Source organism: Calliopsis andreniformis, chromosome 6, assembly GCF_051401765.1.
Source record: "Calliopsis andreniformis isolate RMS-2024a chromosome 6, iyCalAndr_principal, whole genome shotgun sequence".
Classification (NCBI taxonomy): Eukaryota; Metazoa; Arthropoda; class Insecta; order Hymenoptera; family Andrenidae; genus Calliopsis; species Calliopsis andreniformis.
In genome coordinates, this window is record NC_135067.1 from 17,686,369 (window position 1) to 17,706,293 (window position 19,925).

Below are 19,925 nucleotides of genomic sequence, written 5' to 3' on the forward strand. Positions count from 1 at the left end.
CTTTGTCACGCGGCCCGCTCTTAGGCAACCGTTCCTATAATCGCGTCTAGACGAGCTTCTAATAGATGGGATCAGCCTGTTACTGTTTTACTAACGAGCAAACAGAGCTGGGGATATTTTCAATCGTCTCGGGGGCTATTTTACCAGGACAGCATCCCAATGGATTTCGTAGTATATTCAGCGTTGCCTGCTATTGAGATTGAGGAACCGGATGCTGCTTTATTTGATGAAATTCCATTTCTGACGTCTTAGAGTTTAACCCCTGTAGATAAAATGTAACTACTACGAGTTGCTGACGATTCGACCAGGGAAAGCAGGGGCAAGCTTCCTAGGTCTCTACTTCAGGATCTTCGAAAAAGGATCCTGTTGGACTATATATCGGTCAGCGGGCTAGAGGCTTTGCCAATGGTATTGCTATTCTGATAGTTCAACGCTCGAGAGAAATTTGTTTATTAGACGAAGTCTCCTCGAGCTGTGGTGTTTGGTGAATAAATCCACCAATTGATAGTGTGCAGTATTCTAGGAGCAATAGAAGAGGTTATTGCCGAATACTTAAAAATATACCGTCCGTAGATTCTCAAATTTATATCCTGGAGCTTTGGATTATCCTGCGAAAATAGATGGAGGATTTCTGACTTGATCGTTCTAACTTTGCTATTACTATTATTATTATGAATGTCTTTATTGCAGCACGTGTAGTCTAATGAAGCCTAATGGAGCATAATTCAAGGAATACAAAGAACGATGAGAGACTCTGTGTAGCGAGGAGAATGCTCGACTTAGCTACATAGTTCATAATAGATTATAATATAAGCTATGCAGTTAATTATAATTTATAGCTGAATTCAATGTCCCGGTTGCATGTTAAACCCCTCAGTGCACTCAAATAGTTAACACAGGCAGAATGAAGGGGTATGAACAGCAAACCCACTATTCCCTTCGCGTTCAATATTTATCTTCCAACTTTTCAACGAAGCATTTCCAAACCCACGTATACGCAACACTGTATCCTCGTTTCTCCTCATTGAACACACTTCCCCAGTCAGATCGCTGCGCCCTGAAACGCCCCGTATAAAAGCATCGATTTCAAAGTGACTTTTGACCAGCAGCCGAGCTACGCGCTCATTTCAGTCCCGTTTCCTCGTATGCCACGCCGCCGTCGAAACGACGACGCTCGCAACAACGTCGCTGGCTCGCGGTCACAAGATCCACCAAGTGAAAATAATTCTCACGCGACGCACCGAGTTCTTTCATCTCAGCACCGCGACCGGAAAACCGTGTCAACACCCTCGACGCGGCCTTGCGAAGGTGTTTTCATTAGCGAGTCCGCGAACCGAGAACCATTTCGCGATCTCGGCGCAACTTATTCGTTCAGCGCGGCGGAACGCTCTCTTGTTTTCCCTTAAATCGAAAATCGATATCCGTTTGAGGCTAGAGCGCCGCTTCCCATCCCGCCGCGCCGGCCAAGATAAGGTAAATCGTGATCACGGGAAATGTTAATCCCGATAATGAGCCAGGCAGAGCAGTGCAGCGAAAATTCTCCGATTAAAGCGCCGTTTACTCGAAACGTTTCCAGCGCTAGTAAAGATCGCTTATCGCCAGACTCGACCGAAGATTGCTTCGTTCTCGCCCCGGTTTAACCGCCACCCCCTGGACGAACAGCGAACGAGGTGCCGCAGTCAACATCGCGGTGACAATCTTCCGTCTACTGCTGGCGTAACGTCGCCGTTCTTCCACAGAAGACACAAAAGGCCGCGTTCGCGCCAGAGAATGGAGGGTGATTTTCTATTTTCACGGGAACGGAGTCCCGTGGACCGAGGTCTCGTCAGAGGTCTGTTATCCCCTGCATTTGCCCCAGAACACGAAAAGTTCCGATCGGTGCCTTTCTCGAGTGGCCCGTGAGCGCCGAACCGAGCAAAGAAAAGATTTATTTGATCGGCATGGCGAGCTTTCGCTCGCCACTCGAGCGCACATTCGTCCCGGGTACGCGAACTCTCTTTGCCTCTCTGCAACCTTTTCATCCCCGTCCTCTCAGATCGTGAAAGGTGGAAGCCCGTGGCCGATTGGAAACATCGAGAGTCTCCCGTGGAAGTTTTTCTCCCAGTTCCTTGCGAAAGTTGCGCGAAAGGATAGCGGTCGGTCGTAATGGAGGTCCGAGATTAATCTGAAGGATATCGGGGTGAACGACCAGCGGAGCGGCGGGGCTCCGCGGTAAATTTTCGTCAGCGCGTAATCTCTGGGAGCCGCGGGAGAAATTAATTACCAAAGTTGCCGCCCGCGGGCCGATCCCCTCGGCAGCCGCGTTAATTGAACCGAAATCGCGCGATTTTTCCCGCGATCGCGTGCCCCGACGTATTAATCATCGCAACGACGCGGGAAGTGAACGTCGAGAAGCGTTCCGCGTCGTTTCCTCAATTAATCGCGGCCTTTATGGCCCTGGAGAACGGACGCGACGCTGTTGGGCGTAATTGAAACATCGCGAGGCGAAGAGTGACACGCGATTCTCGCGTTTACGCTGGTTCCTTTCAATGGGAAGGGTTGATGTCTCGCTCCGACCCCCTGCGACGATTACAGAGATTTTAAATGTCGGGGAAGGTAATTTTTCGTTTTGATTCGGGCGAGGACGACACGCGATTCTATGCCTGTGGCGATTCGCACTTCCTTGACTCGAAGATCGCGTGTTCAGGTCGATTAACAGTCAGAGAGTAGAAACAGGAATAGAAAAATTTCGATGATGCTGTGTGACTACTTTTTGGCGATGCATTTGCGTTAGAGCGCAAGATATTTTATGGTCAATTGTACCATCTGCTCGAATTTCATCGGCCCTGAGAAAGGTAGGAAAGGGTGGCTCGTAATTTTATTGCTGTCGTAAATCGTTCGAGGGAAATGGACGACTTTCGGGAGAAGTGTTTAAAATCGGGCTTCGAGTCTTTTCGTGAAGATAATTTGCTCGATGCTCACGGGAAAATTTGCAGCTGTATGCCCCTGCCGAAGATAGCAGAACCACGGCGGGAGTAATTCGACGCTGTCGACGGTAGGGGGGAAACATATCGTGGGTTTTGCGACTCGTGAGATAGCCGCCACTTCGTTTCTTTCGATTAATGTTTCTCTGTCGGATGGTTGCGTTATTGCGGTTATTATTAAGCTCACCTGCGCTGCAACCATGCCCTCCTTCAATCTTCTAAGGTCCGTGTGGCTCCAGGCGCTCCGAGACCAGGGATGGGTGTCCCTGAGGTCATCAAACCTGAACTCCCTCAGCTGATTCTTCAGGAACTTGCGTATGTTCCATGGTAGATCGTTGTGCCTGCAGCAAACGAGCAAAGTGTACGTCTATAATTCATCATTCGGTGATTCTCTTTCTATCGTTATTAAGGTTGTTTGATGCGAAATATATCCACTTGGGATTCTATCTCGACGTAGGACTCTCAGCATTGCAGCCAGATTCATCAGAGGGATTAGATTGCACAGTGTCCATAAGTATGCTCTACATCCGGTAGAATAAATGAAAAGGTTCAATTTTTTGATGCTATGCTTGGTTTCTCGAGAAAACTGACTTTGCGTTCCAGAAGGCAAGCGCTTTTCGGTTTACAGTAGATTAAGTCGGGCAGTGGTCAGACCAGGAGTGATTTTACTTCGTGAACCTTTAACCTACAATTTTACTTTGGTGCATGTGTACTCGGAAAAGTTTAAAGTCACTTTTCTGGACAAAAAATAAACCGTGATATCTACAAACTTTATTTTCTATGTTTTACTCATTTTTTTCATATAGAATTCCTACTTTCTCGCCTGTCCCACCAATTACGGGATGCTCTACATTTTCCCGTATTTGTATCACTTAATCAACCTCACAGAATTTTCCTCGCTAGTGCAAGTCTTAAATTTCTAATTTCTCTTACACTCCCTCTTGGTTTCTCGCTTCCTACCCAATCGCGATATTTTAACGCGATCTCGAAGAAAATGTGTGACGCTGCATTTTATCGAGTGCGATGCAATACCATGAAATACATTTCTTTCGAACAGTGGGGAACGGGCTCGCGTCTTGGGAACGCTGTCGAGGAAAAGGGAATGGGACGAGGGAGATATAGGGCAAGAAGGGGCGGAGGGTAGCGAGTAAAGTTTGCCTCCTACAATGGCATTAGACGACGTACAAGTTCTGCCGCGGACTCGGTTACTTCGCCTCTGGCCAGACCAAGTTATTTCATCCGGCATCCTTGATTTCTTTCGCGGGATTTATGTACAAGGAAAGCTGGCCAAATATTGTCTACTGGCTTCGTCAGGACGAGCGTCAACATTGTTAGCGAGACGTGAATAGAATTCGTGAAAGAAATCTCCCCCGGAGTGGTATGTAAATCCTCTCGTTTGCTATGTATTTCTATCTCACTTCCTCTCTCTCTCTCTCTCTTTCTCTCTTTCTCTCTCTCACTCGCAAGAGAACAGTAAAAATATAAATATTAGTGTTGTGATATATACTTCTTTGTTTGGATACTGTAGCGAAGTTATTCGACGCAGCAGCACGATTTTAATTTGCCTCACGTTTACGATAATGGAACTAACTTTTTTCGTTTATCGAGCTGAGCACTGTTCTTGCTCGGTGGAGATACCGGTGTCTGAACTTCGTGAGTTCTTGCGAACTTGCTTGTCTGCGAATTATTGATTTCGTTGTGGAAAACTGATGTGTATGATTAAAGTTAGCTAAGTGGTTGTCTCAGAATGTCGAGCGTGTTTTGCATCTCGCACCATGTTTCGTGTTGAATAATTCTAAGGTATTGTAGATACTGAGCAACTCAAAGTTACAAGTTTATAAATTTCAGGTCTTACCTAGATGTCTAATTATGACGTCTTTAAGGGGGAACGTTCTCGCTCGAAAAATGAGTGGGCTTGGAGCTTTGCTTATTAGAAAGTTCAGGACACGTCTGTTCGTTTTGCGATACCCATTTAGAGTGACTCGCCAGAAGTGAATTAGTGCAAAATAGATCTGCATAAAATAATTTCACGCGGAAGCATAACTCGGCGCGAGATGCACGGTAATGCGCGGGCGGACGAGAAGCGAAAGACCGAACACGCGAGAGGAGGGCGAGGGAAGATTCAGCGAACTTTCCGCGTTGAAATGGCATTAGCCGACGTCTAACTTGCTGGCTTTAGTTCTCGAGCTTCACATCCTCGCTCTTAGCGTCCTTATTCCGTGTTAATTTAGTTGGTCGGACGTGTAGCTGCGCGTAACGCGGCTATCTGATCTCCAGTTACAATCAATGCTGCCAGGCCCTCCTCCAAGACACCGTTTAAGGAGCTTTCGTTGCTCTATCTCTGGCAATTTAACGCCACGCGAACGTGCACCAGGTGATACGTTCGAGTCTGACAGGCTAGCCATTCTCTGCCGAGAAGCTCTAATTAAGCCAACTACGACGGGAGTAAACAAGGAACTTCTGAAGAAATGGAGGAAAAAGACGACGTTTACTGACTGGAAGGGTTAAACGTTGAAACGCGTGCAATTAAGCGACTTGTAAGGGAAGGTCTTGATCTAGATGAGGGGATTTTCGGGTGAAATGGAGTTCAAGATAGAAGGAAGGGTTCGTAATTTCTAGAGACTATAGTAGGTAGTTATGTGAAGAGCTCAGCAAGTCTAACCTCGAGAAGACTTGACGATTAAGGAGTTTTAAAATGTAAAACTGTTTAGATATTCAAATATTTAGACTTTCAAATTTTTAAATTTTCTAATTTTCAAATTTTCAAATTTTTAAATTTTCAAATTTTCAAATTTTTAAATTTTTAAATTTTCAAATTTTCAAATTTTCAAATTTTTAAATTTTCAAATTTTCAAATTTTTAAATTTTCAAATTTTCAAATTTTTAAATTTTCAAATTTTCAAATTTTCAAATTTTCAAAATTGTCAAATATTGAAATATTCAAATATTCAGGAAAAACATACGAATGAACACTAATTATCTCGTTAATTATTGAGTATATGTAACTCAAAAATCAGGTATCAAGAATTTAAGATTTCAGAGCTAGGATTAGAACAATTCATCTGAATATACTACACGATTAGGGTGTTTACAAGCACTACTCACAGCTCCAAGGTGAAGCCTGATTACTAGAAATACCTAGAATTTCTCGGTACATATTGAACTTGATTCTCAAGATTTCCGAAGAAGAGGTGTATTTCGTCAGGGCGTATTATTGGATAATTCGAAGCACGCGTGGCGTTCTTGGTCTGCTCCATTTGCTTCACGCGCGAATTAACTCAGCACGCTCGGCGGAAAGGAGAAAGCTCGCGTACTCGCTAAAACAATTTGAATAATCGCGTACAGATGATGGTGCGTATAACAGAGGAAAGCTCTTGTCTCACCTTTCTGTCCCCACTCTCCACGACGAACTAATTGAGCGGGATGCAATGGCGCGAAGTTGCGTTTCCTGATAACGTCGCGATTACACCTCCCGCGCAATTACTTGGGAAACTTGCAACTGCGTCGCGCAAAAGTTCTTCTCTTCTCACCCTCGCCTCGCGGGGCAACGCGGGAACTTTAAACGCTTCGGTGTGCCTCGCGTACTTGGAATTTCGCCCCGAGAGTTGCCTCGTTCCTCTCTTCCCCACGACTAGTTTGCACTGGAGGTCTCGAAAATCGACTTCGAACGGCAGAGTATTACTTATTTTTTCTTGTAACTGCAGCTTCAATACCCTTCTTAGCCATTCTAAAGGTTGAAAAGATCTGGTTTCGCGAATTTCTGTGGATATTGTTTGCAAATGAAAACCTGAATCTCAGTGTCCTTTACCCAGCCGTCTTTCAGACTTAACGAAGTTCAAGAGCTTTGGTTTAGTTCCATGGAAAATGAAATTGTCTCAGGGAAGTATCCTTGTTATTTAATTCTTGCAGTACCTGACGTTCATTACTTCTTAATTCCTCATTAAATGCAGATTTTACTAGAAAGGTATTAATTAACGTAACTTTAAGTTTGTTTTAACATTTTCTGCGTAGCCTCTACCATATTTAAAATCCACTACTAAATTAACTCTCTGTAACCCAATTCTAACTTTTATATTTTTACTAAGCATTCAAATAAACAAGAACTCATTTTCCGCAGAAATCCCTTCAACTTTCCAGGCCCATCGGTTTTTTCAGTTCAACCATAATGATTGAAATCGTTAGAGGGAAAAAAATTCCAACAATTCCGCGAAAATTCATCGGCGGTACAAGAATACCTCCACACAAAGTAATTCTGCTGCACGACAGAACGAGCAAACAAAACTATGCAAGCGAGGGTGGGAAAGGATGTGTGCGTGCGTATTGTTAGCTCCGAAACAAATCTGACCTGAATCAGAGATGGATCTCCCCGACCGTTTGCCGCGAACCGCATCGCACGGTGGTTGAATGCACTTTGAACGTGGCGCGAGGGGAATTTAACTTCGAACGGAATTAGGTAACCAAACGAGCAGCCGTGTTCCCATCTCCAGCGGGCGCTACTTGTCGGCCGATAATTCGGAAAGTTTGCCAGGATCAAAACTCGTCCCCTAAATATTCCGACCGATTAAGGCTGCCAAGCTTTCGCGTGAGTTAACTTTCTAATCCCTCTGCTTCGTCCTGTTTTTCCCATCGCTGGGTGACAGAAGGCGTCTACCGTTATTTTCCCATCGCGTCTCTCCTCCTTGAAATAGTAATGAGTAATAACGACGGGAACGATAAGGAGATCGATCCATTTTCATCGCGAAAATTTCCTTAGGATCCCTCTCAATTCGTCGAGCTCGAAGCTAGCTAGGTTCACGTCGTAGTTACTTAAATTCCATCAGCGTCGAGACACGGTGTCTAACTGATAATAAGAGGAGCGTCGACGAGCAAGCTGCGCGATATCGATCTTAACGACTGCTCGTTGAGCTTTCACTGGCGGCATTAGCGCACTACTCTCCCGCAAAGTCGTCCCCTTTAATTCGTCGAGGGCGACGAGGGCTCGTTGCGCTACTTCCCGCAACGTATCCTTCCTCGGTTTGTATTCCGAGCGATCAGCCTCGGAATGGACGTCGAGCCCTCGCGCGGAGTCCTGCCCCCTTTGGGTTACCTGTTTACCCCTCTGTCTCTAGTAGCTTTCCTTCCAACTGGAACGTTCCAACGGTGATTGGATTTTCAAGTCGAGTTCCTCCGAAACGTGAAGTCCCTTTGCCACCCGGATCGATTCTAATTCGAACCTGCGAATCCCTTTCGTCGATCCGCCTACAATCGATTCTGAGCACGAAGCTCCGCCGATAACGCTAACGATCCAATTAATGAATACGATAGGGGCCAGTAATAATTAGGAATGGTAATAAACGTTAGGGGCAGAGCGCGTATCGAGTAACGTCTCCTGTTTGGAATTGAATCGGGTGGAAGGAAGTGTATTTCGCGTGAAGGGCTTTGTCTAGGGGGGTTCATTTGCTGGAAGGTAATTCACTGGATATGTAAGGCAGTTGACTTTAAACAGTTGTCTGAGTATTGGTACGTTAAGATGCGCTGGTGGGATAAACGAGGATAGCTTAACGGTTTGTTTGAAGAGTATCTCAAATCGATGGGCTGTAAATTAGAGGTAAGGAGTCGTGGCGGTGATCTTTAGAGTTCTACCGAGTCTTTTGAAATTTGTTTTATGTTTGAATTCTCCACCAATCTTCTCCCACAGATCTCGTTCTGAGATAATGTTTGATATAAATTTCGTGAAGTAGGTCTGTATCACTTTCTATGATAGATATAATTAATTAACGACTAAAAGACACTGTCTTGTAGAACACTACAATTTGTTAAATTAGTGAAGTACTAACGCAATTGGCCATCTATATTGGCAAACACGAACGATGAAAATTTTTCAATTGAAAAGCACTCCATGATTACTTCTGTCGACAATATTTACACGTTATAGGGACAACAGTCGTTTTAATTTTCATTTGCACGAATTTTCGAATCAAAACCATCCTTTTTGCGACAGGGGATGAACAACGTATACAGGATAGCAGGAACCCCATTTTAAACGCGTTTTAACGAATTCCAAGCAGCGGTCGTTGCTCTCGCAAGAATTATCTCCGAAAATGACCGTTAACCATCGCTAGCCGACATCCGGCGATGCACGAAAGTGTTCGCGCAGCTTGGCCGATGGCCAGACCCGTGTTTGCACTCATCGATAACAGGGTGTCGTAAAAATGCAGCCGCTTATTGGTCATAGCGAATCGAATCGTCCCTTTTTAACGCGGCGTGAATTCCATCGATCTCACGGCTCGTCGGAAGAACTCCCACCTGCTCGTTTCTCCGCTTTATCGTTAAAGCTGCTCCCCCAATACCCTAATTGCACTAGGGCGCACGAAGATCCCTGAAATTTGAGCCAGATCAGTTACATCGTCGAACCCTCATCTCTGTAGCCAGAGGGAAACTTGGATACGACGTCTGACCACTTCCGTGGTGGCTTTCTTGAGCGTGACGCATCTAATTAGATACGTCAGGGCACACAATGGGGAGCTCGTAATTACATCCAGACGAAGTTCGTCGCCCGTGCTGCGATCGTGTTGCGATTTCAACGAATGTCACCGCGAGTACTACCACTTTTGAGGCATTTTCTCCTCAGCCCTTCATGCATATTCAACAGGGTCGCAACGTGTGTCTAAAAGGACAGATATCCCCGGCGTCGATTCCGCGAAAATGCTGGTGAATTTTCGTCGTTTGCCGCAACGACGCCAGGGGCGCGGGTGGACGAAGGAGGGGGACGTGACGAGAGAGATTCAACGGAGAGGGTTAATTGGCAAAGCGCGATAAGGTAGTTGGTCCCGATATGCATATGAATGGTGAATATTCCGTTTGCAGGGCTATGGTGACGTCACTCCGTATGCAAATATCGACGTCCGGTTTCAGCGGACCCGCGTTTCAGGCCTATCGCCCGCTCGAGAGGGACGTTGGCTTTAACGGCTTTGATCGTTTCCAGAATTTAACCACCTGCTTCCCGCGCGAACCGTCCACTTCAAATAATTTACGAGCGATCGTCCGCGTTTACGGTGTCGCGAGCAAACTGGGAAATTAATCTCTGACTCGATGCATCTTCCCGTTCCATGCTTTCTGCTTTCTTCCTCTGACTGTGCTAGAGGTAATCTACATTCTTTCTCTGTTCGGTCGTGCCTCTTCCTCGACTCTCCTTCACGAATTTCCTTCCTCGAACCTGCCTATTTACACATCGATAGATTTATATCCAAAGGGCATAGCTGATGTTCGCGAAATTACTAAAAATTCAAGTCTTAGTACAGTGTTTAGCGTCGTATTGTTGGGAGGATGAAAAATAAATTTCGGCTAAAGCTGCGTCAGAACGAGCTTCCTTTGACACGTTCCCGACTTGAAACCAAGGAGCCACGGATTCCTTCAGTCCTGCTTGCATTATGGATCAAAGTGAATCTTTTTGTCGCGGCGGGGTAAAAAGCGCGACTGGTTTTTTCGCCCCGGGGAAGCGTTAAATTCCAGCGGCGGAACATTGCTGGGCGCATTAACGGCGAGTTTTCTTTTATGCCTTAATTTGTTGGGCGATTAACCGCAGATCCGGACTATTTCGGCGGTCTCTCGGCTACGCCGCGACGCGGAATCATAAAATCTAATCCAGCGTAAAATCCAGCGACTATCCGGTAAACTTTGTTACTCCCTCTTTAAACTTAACCAACGCGTCCTGGAGAGGCGACTCGCGCGTTTCCGCCTTTCCGACGGTTAATACGCGTTGTAGCGGCACGACAATTTATTTTCCACCCTTCTCGCGCCTGCTCAGCCGGTTATCTGCGTGCACTGACTCAATGAAGTTATTAAACTCGGCTGGAGCACCGGAACCCCGGGCCGCAGACATTACCGTTACATCTGTGTTACATTAGAAGGGTTATCTCACCTGGCGGGGCTTTGGTAAATGGATTGCAGGGGTTATTAATGCTCGCTGCATTACGCTACACGCGTACGTCAATAATTGAGCCATTACCGTCTTCAAATAAATGTTCGGTCTACCAGTCCAGTGGGTAAAGAGGTTTAGGTAGACATTTTTTAAGCGATGGATTGAAGGGAGTTTAATATTGTTATTTGTAGGAATATTAATTACTTTTACTTTGTACGGAGATATTCTATGATTTTTTTAAAATTGTACTGTCTTCGTTTTGCCTTAGACTTTACAATTCTTTTTGTACGTATACAGGGTGATTCAGAATTATTAGTCAATCGTGCAGGAGAGAGCTAATAAGAAGGTATCAAGTGTAAATTTTTTAGTGTGTCTATTATCTCTCAGTTTCGATCACATTAGATAAGACCAAACACCAGAAAAGGAGATATAATTCATCGATCACCCCTTTCTTGTTTCACCTATATCCCTGAATCTCCCGGTTCAACCATTATTACACAGTGATTTCCATCCTTCATCATCTAGTTCTACTTTTATTCCTTCCTCGAGAACTGAGCAACAACCTTCCAAGCGTACAAGCTCAACAATGAAATTTTCGAAGGCATGGCCCCTTCCTCTCTCGACCTGCTTCCCCGTTTCATCCTGACACATCGAGGCACGTGTTCGCGCGTGACAAGCACGCTCTCGAGTTTTAAGTCACGTCTCGAGATCCAAGATCCATGATCCGATTTCGGATCCGTAGTCCCAGGAGGTGGACTCGCTAAGACAGCATCGACGCCTTCGACTAACTTCGCGAAATCGAGTTACGCGTTGCAGCTACATTAACTCCGTCGGAAGTCGGTGTCTGCTGCGAGTTGCTCGTCCATGTTACACGGACACATCTCGGGATCGACGTGCTGGTACATGGGTAGATATCGCGCGGAACTGGTTACACTGAGAATTAACCTCAGGCGTTATTTGCCAGCGGCGTCTCGACCACCAGATTGTCGAAGAATTCTCCCTCGACTACCGTGGCGCGTTAACAGTTCCGTCAAATCGCTCCGTTAATCTTTCAGCGTTTGGTCGTTCTCTGATTAACGAGAACCCGAAGTCGCAGGGAGAATTTCTGTCTGGTTGCGTCTGAATCGCGTCGTCCATCTGAAATAGGATTTCTACGCCGCTGGTTGTAGGAACTTGGCTGTGCTTTTCATTAGAAATAGACGAAACGGAAATTTTGCAACTGCTGGGCAGTCATGCTGAGAATCGTCGCTAGAAGAGATATCCTGTATCGCTGCAGCCCTGCGCGCAGTGGAATGTACTCCGCGGGAATTCCCGATAACGAAGTAGTCGTAACGCGATCTCATGGTGACCGACTCCGACTGGGCCCTCGAAACTTTTCCATTATTCGTACGAAAATTTTCACTGGGCGGCACAGTTACCAGTAGTCATAGTGTAGCCACAATTAAGCCTGGGGCAGAGTGACAAAGAAAATGTAAACCTCTTGAGTCAGATAATATTAGTACAAGATCTTAATGACATACAGTGATTTAGAATAAATAAGACTATTAAGGAATACGACTTATTTGGACTCACAAATTATAAGTTTTTCGTGATAAAGTGGTCTCTTTAAAATACTATTCTTCGTGTCTCTCTGCACCAGATCTTACACCCTGACTTGTTTCCACTATGACAGGGTTTCAATCGTTATCGCGTCCCTTCTTCTCCCATTCGTTCACCATGTAGTCTCGTTAACGAACGTTCGCTGTATCCCGCGAAAGTTTCATAGGTGTCGATGCTTTTGATGCTCGTTAATGAAATGAATTATAATGATCGTAGGAAAAAGGTGACACAGGCACGTCGTGAGAACTTTCGTAGCGACTCGAGAAAACCGCTGGGCCGCGAAACTTACTCAGCTTAGCTCTTCGCAACGAAGATAATACGAGCTCCTCTGGCTGGCCGACGAGAATAACTCGCGAGATTTTTAATTGGTTACTTTTAATTATCGCCCGGGACGATTTTTTAACGAACCGGCCGACTTGTCGACGAGAAATTGCGTCTCTTGCTTCGCTGTTGGCGATTCTTGCAGCAGTTTCACGGAAACCGGGTCACGCGTTAAACCTTAAACTCGCCTGGACTTTATTAGACAGGTTGAATTAACGGCGAGCCGACGCGTTTATATTTCAGATTGTCGTTACGGTTGGGATGATTTGCGATTGCTGAAACTGATCGGAACTAGTCGGTCAGTCTGAGAAATGTGTTCATTGATCGAGTGGTTATGAGCGAACTGAAGTGTCTTTAGCATGTACCTGCATGGTTTGCTTCAGTTCGGAGGACTGGGATAAGAGAATATTGAATAGATTTACTATTTAAATTGTCAAATTTTCAAATGGTGGAATTTTCAGATTTTCAAACTTAAAAATTTAAAAATTTTAAAAATTAAAAATTTAAAGGATTTTAAATTTTCAAATTTTTCAAGAAAGTAAAGCGCGCAAAACAACTGAAAATGTTAATATTTTACAACACACAAGCTAAGTGAAAAGTGAGTGTTACGCTTAGGGAGCTCTCTCCATTAACACAACATTAAAAGTATCGACACTCTTGTAAAGATTGTAAGCCCAGTATTAACGTGGTCCTCGTCAGTATCAATCATTAGCGATACACCAAGAATCTAATGAAAAATTGATGAAAGCAAGGGGAGTCACTTAACCTTGAACATGCCTCCAAGCTTTTTCCTTAAAGAAATAAGATTCTCCGCAGAACACTCCCCTGTGAAAAAGTTTATGCTGCTCCCAGAGATCATTTATCCCTCGTCAGAAATTTTGACAGACCCCTCGATCATTTCTCATCGGAACTTGGCTTTCATGCCGGTCACAGTTATCGGCTACATATTTATAGGCTTTCTCGTAAGTAGAACAGATGATCTGTTTCCCTCCAACGTACGATTAATCAATCAGAATATCAAGGTTAGCGAAGTGGAGCGTATACGATTTTCGTGTCGTAGACGAACGACGCGATTTCGTCAAAGGATCCCTTATTTCGAATCGAAAGGGGACTTCCATCGGAAGGGAGGGTGGATCGAAGCAGCTCGACAGACTCGCAATCTCGTCGTCGCTCCCCAGCCATCGCTTCTTCTTCAGTTCTCGAAGAGTGTTTTCCCTTGCCGCAAAGTCCATTTTAATGTTTCTCCCCCCTTTTTCACCGATGAAGCGAGGAATCGGAGGGAGAGAACTCGGCTGTTTTCTAATTTCTTTTCCGCTGAAACTGGAGGGGCGGTGAGGTGAACGTGCCGTGGGAAAATCGCTTCGAATCGACGCACGAATGATTTAAAGTAGATTGAAAGTATACCACAAAGTAAATCGAGCTTCAAATGCATCGTCGCGAGAAGAGAGCGCGGCCAAAAGGGAGAAGTTTCGCGTGCGGGTCACGTATGTTAGCATCGGGTGTTGAAGGAAGACGAGTAGTTTCTTTCTCTTTCCTAAACGAATAATTTTCAGCTTGGGGAGAACTCGCAATTATAAGTATCCGTGCTTTACGATCTTGGTGTAGATCGGCGGGCGTTTAGGCGCAATCTCGTTATCGATGCATGGTGGATAAAGGAATTCATAGCGCGTGCACCTTCCTCCTGGAATCGAAGTTTCGAGTTTACGTGGCACTTTTAGCGAAGCAGCCAGAAATCGGGGAAAATACTTCTTCCTATATCGGCCAGGCAATAATCGTACGTCGAGTAGTTTCGCGTGCCGCAGCTTCGATAATCTTTCTCTACGGCTATTGCGGGCGTTATCATTGCCTCGTAGACCGCATTCTTTTCGAATACGGTTACGATCCCATCCGATGCAGTCGAGAATATCAAAGCGCACATATGCATGCCGCCAGAGGGTAACGAGCTTCGTATTCTCTTCTGGTGATCGTTTCAACTGTGTACTGCGCCTGGAAAGGAGACCAATCCTCTTGTCGGTTCGCTAGATCGCGATTAGAATTTGGATGCTGCGTCTGGAGCGGGCTGACTAAGTGACTCGATCGAATTATCGATAGTTTCCACTGTACTTCGGTATTCTAAACGAAGGCTAGTCAACGTTGGGTTATGGTGGGTCTTGGTACATGTATACGTAATATATTGTATCCTGTCTCTTGGAGATTACAGCCTCGTTCATATTAATCAAATGACACTTGACTTGAAGTTGTTTGAAACTACTTCATCATCGTGAACCATTTATTTATGTTGCTTGAAACTTCGAAGAATATTTCTCTGGTTAGGAGGTAAATCAGTTTCAACTACATGTTTTCATTTTTGGGATATTAATGTTCGAAGCTTTGTACCTCAATTTAGAATTGTGGATTTAGGATCTATTATTCTGCATTTTTTTACGAAAGAAATTCCTTTAATTCATTTTTCTCTTGTTTTCAAATTAAGATCGCCGCCACATTAGCATTGCGTTCGAAGGAAAATTCTAGAGTATAGAACATTTTTTGTTTAATTTCCTGGGTCTCCAACCTGTGGGTCACGACCCCTCAGAAGGTCACGAAATGTTTTCTGGGAAATCTCTTCCAGTTATCTCTAATTGCAATTATTTTTATACAAAATTCCTCTATCTCTTCCTCAAAATGTAATTTCCCTCGACTTTCGGGTCCACCTTGATATCCCTCACAACACGGCGCCACTACGATAAGCAAACCTTGGGTAAAGGATTCACATAAACACCGCGAGTGTGGCACTGGTTTGTACCAGATAATAACCATCCTATGTCGATCGATCTTCTTCCGAAAAAATAGATAAACTATCGATCAGCACCTCGAGATGAAAGATCGGGTTCCGAGGCCCTTTTCACGGCGTTTAACCAATCATAAAGCGACGAAGGGGAATGGGAGTGAAGCGCGCGGCTGGTTTTATCGGCTTTTAAGGTGAACGGGCGGGATAAATCAGATTCCCGAGGCGAACGCATTTTCGAGCGAGCGTCGATGACTAGGTGAAGACATTCGCGTTCCCCATCTACTTTCTTTAGCTCCCCGCTGAGCTCGGCCAACTCGGTGTCGGCCTAAATCTCCTTTTCTGCTTTTAAGCTTTAAGCATCATCGTGGACGCTACTTGCACGCCGTTCTCTGTACGTGCACGTTACCGCGCGCTTATATATTTATGCGCCGCTGAGCGGATACGACCGTACGCCTGCCCGACGCGCAAGAACTCCTGAACTCGTCTGTATTCTAAGCCCCTTGTCCCCTCCTCCTCCCCTCCCCTCCCCAAGAGAATGATAATGTTCAGCGAAAAGCCTTAACGCGTTTAGGTTGCATTATGCAGCGACACGATGCAGCTCGTCGCGCGTCAGCGATTCCGTTTTTCATTTCGAAACACGCGACACGCTCGAACTTCCCCAATGACAGAACGTGAGAACTTGTTGCTGCGGCTTTAGGGAAGGTGTTGAGTCGTGGACGTTTTTCTAATAATTAACTTAGGTAATTAACACTTCGATTCGTGAGGGAAAAGAGGTGGCTCGTAAGCGTCAAAGGATAAACGAGCTTTCGTGGAGCGGGGAAAGAGAGAAACTTCAATTAAGGAAGCGAGCACAGTCAGCTAAGATTTTCAAAGCATTTCAGACATTCTGTTGGAAGCGCCACGGTCAAGCGGAACGCGCGAGGAACGCTCGAGGAACGGGCGAGGAACGGGCGAGGAACGCGGAACGCTCTCGTATCTTCCTGTTGCGAGCTCTTCTCGCGAGAAAATCCTCGAAAGAAGCTGTTTTGCACCCTTTTCTTTCGGTTTAATCCAGCGAGCATTACTCGCGGCTCGGCGTGAAGGCCTCGCGACTCGAGTGGTCTAGGTAATTAAATATTTCCGCGCGACGATGAGCGCTATAAACAGAGTCGTTGAGTCGTGGTTAATTAAGGATGGTTGTCCGAGCAGGTTATCAACTTCACAGGGTAGAAAACACGAATTTCTGAAACGTCTCTCTTTGTGGTTGAGCTTCTGTTTAATAGCAATCTTTGTCGAACCTTTTGCGAAGGAAAACGTGGAGCTTTCACGTTCTTCCTTTTCTTGTTTCGTTGTTGCAATTCGATCCCTTGTCTCAGGGGTGCTCCAACAACAACGTCGGAGCGGAAATCGTTGTTCAATCGAAAAGGAGTCACGTTTCCTTTGTAAATACAGCGAGCAGGGTGACTTTTGACTGCGCGTGCGTGCCTCGCGAGCAAAGTTAAGCCACAATGCGCGAATTGACTGCCCTCGAAATTTCGTCGAACGGTTTCACCCATTTTTATGGTTTACGGAGAACGCGATGCTCATCGGTCGAGCGTTACGTAAGCCCTGAAATCCTCTCGCTTTCCAGTCCCGCTCCCAGGGGGAAAATACAAACTATTATACGGGGCACAATAGGCTCGACGAGGCTTTCACTCGTTATCGGTAACGAATCGCCTTCGGGTCGTCAACAATCGGGCGAAATCGTTCGCGTTCCACCCGTCGTGCCTTTTATCCGCGATACCCTTCGAGGACTCCTCGAATTTCTATCGCAAGCCGAGAGGTGAAAGGTTCCGCTTGCGGTCCGACGAGGGACGAGAGAAGACTGTAATTTGCAACAACAAAAGGGCCATTCTCGTTTTTGTCGCGGGCTCGCTGGCTTATTCTCGAGATGTGACCGAAGACGGACGCGCAATTGGGGCAGCGCCTTTGAAAGAAAGGCACGCGTCGTTCGATCACGACGATCTCTATTTAAATGCAAAGCGTGTTTGGTCGCAGGAATTTTTACTGCCCTTTGGGTAATTGCTCGTTTTGCATTCGCTGGATGTTCTGTATGTAAAGGTGGTTCGAGAGAGTGGCGGTCGACGTTTCGAGGGGTGAGGAGGGATGGTCCCTTAACGACCAGGACCGCTGTTGCCTTTCGATCCGACAGGTTATTTGATCGGACGTCGATACAGTCGCGCCGCAGTGAAATACACGAGTGTATGGACGGACGTACGGGCAGCGGAAGCAGCCAGGAGAGACACACGGGCGTGTCTCAGCCAAGAGAGGCGGAAATTCGTATCTGGTCCCTGATGTCCCGAGGAGCTGGAGAACCAATAGCCAAGGGCCATACTCCCGCTGAATTCTATCTGCCTGCCGTTTCTTCCACACTTTCCTCGTCGCTGTGTGCTCTCGTTTCAATTCGTTTTTCTCTTGCCCCGCTTAATTCTCTCTCTTCCATTAACGTCTTTTCTGTCCGGCGTCGGCGAAACTTTCTCATTATCTCAGACTAAATGCACGACTCTCGAGTTTCGGTCCAATCGAGTCGCGCCTCACTGTTCCTTCCGCGGACGAAGTGGGAGGGCGACTCTGCCTGTGACTCTGATAGACTGGCGGACACCGCTTATAAACCCTTGCCGGATTAATCGTGTTCAATCTTTTTCTATGAACTCGTTCGCCCCTGAAATACTTTCAGTGCCTTGGGCAATGAGTTGCCTTTCGTTTGCTTTTAAAGGGAATGAATTTGGCTGAGCAGAAAGCAATCAGTTTCACCTGGTCTCTTGGAACCATTAGCCATAGGTTCTCTGCTTTTGAAATCTCGGGAATGTGGGAAGTATTTTCTTCGTTTGTAGGTCGAAGGAGGAAGAGAAAGAAACTGCACTAGTGATCGGTTAAATTTTTAATATTTCTCAGACGTATCATTTAAATTCTTCAATTTTGTATTCAAGTATTCAAATTTGTTAAATGTTCAAATTTTCAAATTTTTTTTCTCCTTTCTAAATTTTCTAAATTACAATTCCTGATTCCTGAAAAAACTAAAGCGTGTAGGTGGATACTTCTGTAATCAGGTATCGATTGTGATTGAGAACAGTTACCTTAGGATCCTGTTGCAATAGTAATAGAAGAAAAATTTTATTTCGAGATGACGTTGATGGATGCTACAAAGTGGAGAGGGTGATACAAGGTGGAGGGAAGATGATTCGTTTTCAGGGGACGAAAAAGTCCCGGTTCTGCGTGTATCGTTCGACGCTTTATCGTGAGTTGGACACGAGGGACATTCCTTTCAGGTTTAATTCCGGTGTAATTAGAGGCACGCTCGGCCCATAGAATGTCGTCCATGCGCGTCGTTACGACGACATTGTTCTCGCCAGCTATAAATTCGTGCCTTGCGGTTCTCGTGTTTCAACGACACTCGAGTTAACGATTACATTAGAGTTTTCAGTTATTCATTAAAATTTGAACAATTTTACGAACACTGTGCCAAAAATTCAAGCACCTGGAGAGTCTGGTATAGACTCTTCAGACTCCACGATGAATGTTACTATCCATATGAGAGTTGTCTGTCCCTGTGCTCGAATCTGCTTTCTCTCGTTCAACAATTCTCGTCAATCGATTCCACGGTAGTTTCACATAATTAGAAAATGTATTTTCACCAGAGAACAATTGTATTTAATTGTAATTCATCGTAAAGATATATTGTCAGGTTACATGAGTGAAGATGCTAAGGAGCTATTCAATATTGATATTCAATATCGATATTCAATACTGTACATGTAATTTTAAGGGTTACTGTGCTCAAGTTTATTTAGTGGGATATTTCTGTCTTTAATGTTGCACTTGGAGACACATTTCACAGAGGAATTTAAGAGCCTAAATAGATCGGGATTATTCATAGCGGAGTACACATTCTGAAGTGTGCACCCTTAAGAGGCATGTTTCCCTCGGAACTGGTGTAGGCGTAGCCTGTATTGCGACACACCAGAGCCGAGGGAAAAATATATTTTTTAAAAAGCATTTTGACTCTTTGTTCCCCTCGGATTTCTCTCACAGTCTCGAGTACGTCACTATATTCCTTCCACTCAACGCAGCTTGTGGAAGGAACCTAGTGAGATACTTGAGGCGTACCGATCCAAGATCAGGGAGAGTATCTTAATGCAATAATACTTCAGGTTTCATAGTATGTATTTTTGTTTTCAACATTAACATTCAAGTCCCTTTTTTTAATATAATTATTTTATATATTCTATGCATCTTCTACCAGCATTAAAGAAATTGACTTAACTACTAATTTTCTGATTTGATCATTTTTATAAAATTTATGTATTAACACTATGACGATTGCGTAATAGGAGAGTCATATATATCATTGTTTCTT

At 45.0% G+C, this 19,925-nt stretch overlaps 1 protein-coding gene across 2 annotated transcripts in view; it reads right to left on the reverse strand.

Moving 5' to 3' along the window:
• Positions 1-19,925, reverse strand: part of LOC143180797 (dipeptidase 1) — a 65,617-nt gene that overhangs the window by 44,900 nt on the left and 792 nt on the right. Inside the window, exon 2 of one of the 2 annotated variants that reach the window (XM_076380764.1) lies at positions 3,151-3,304. The exons of the other annotated variant lie outside the window; for it this stretch is intronic. Within the exon in view, the coding sequence (XP_076236879.1) occupies positions 3,151-3,304 (154 nt within the window). The remainder of the gene's footprint in view (positions 1-3,150; positions 3,305-19,925) is intronic. 2 annotated transcript variants of the gene reach the window in all.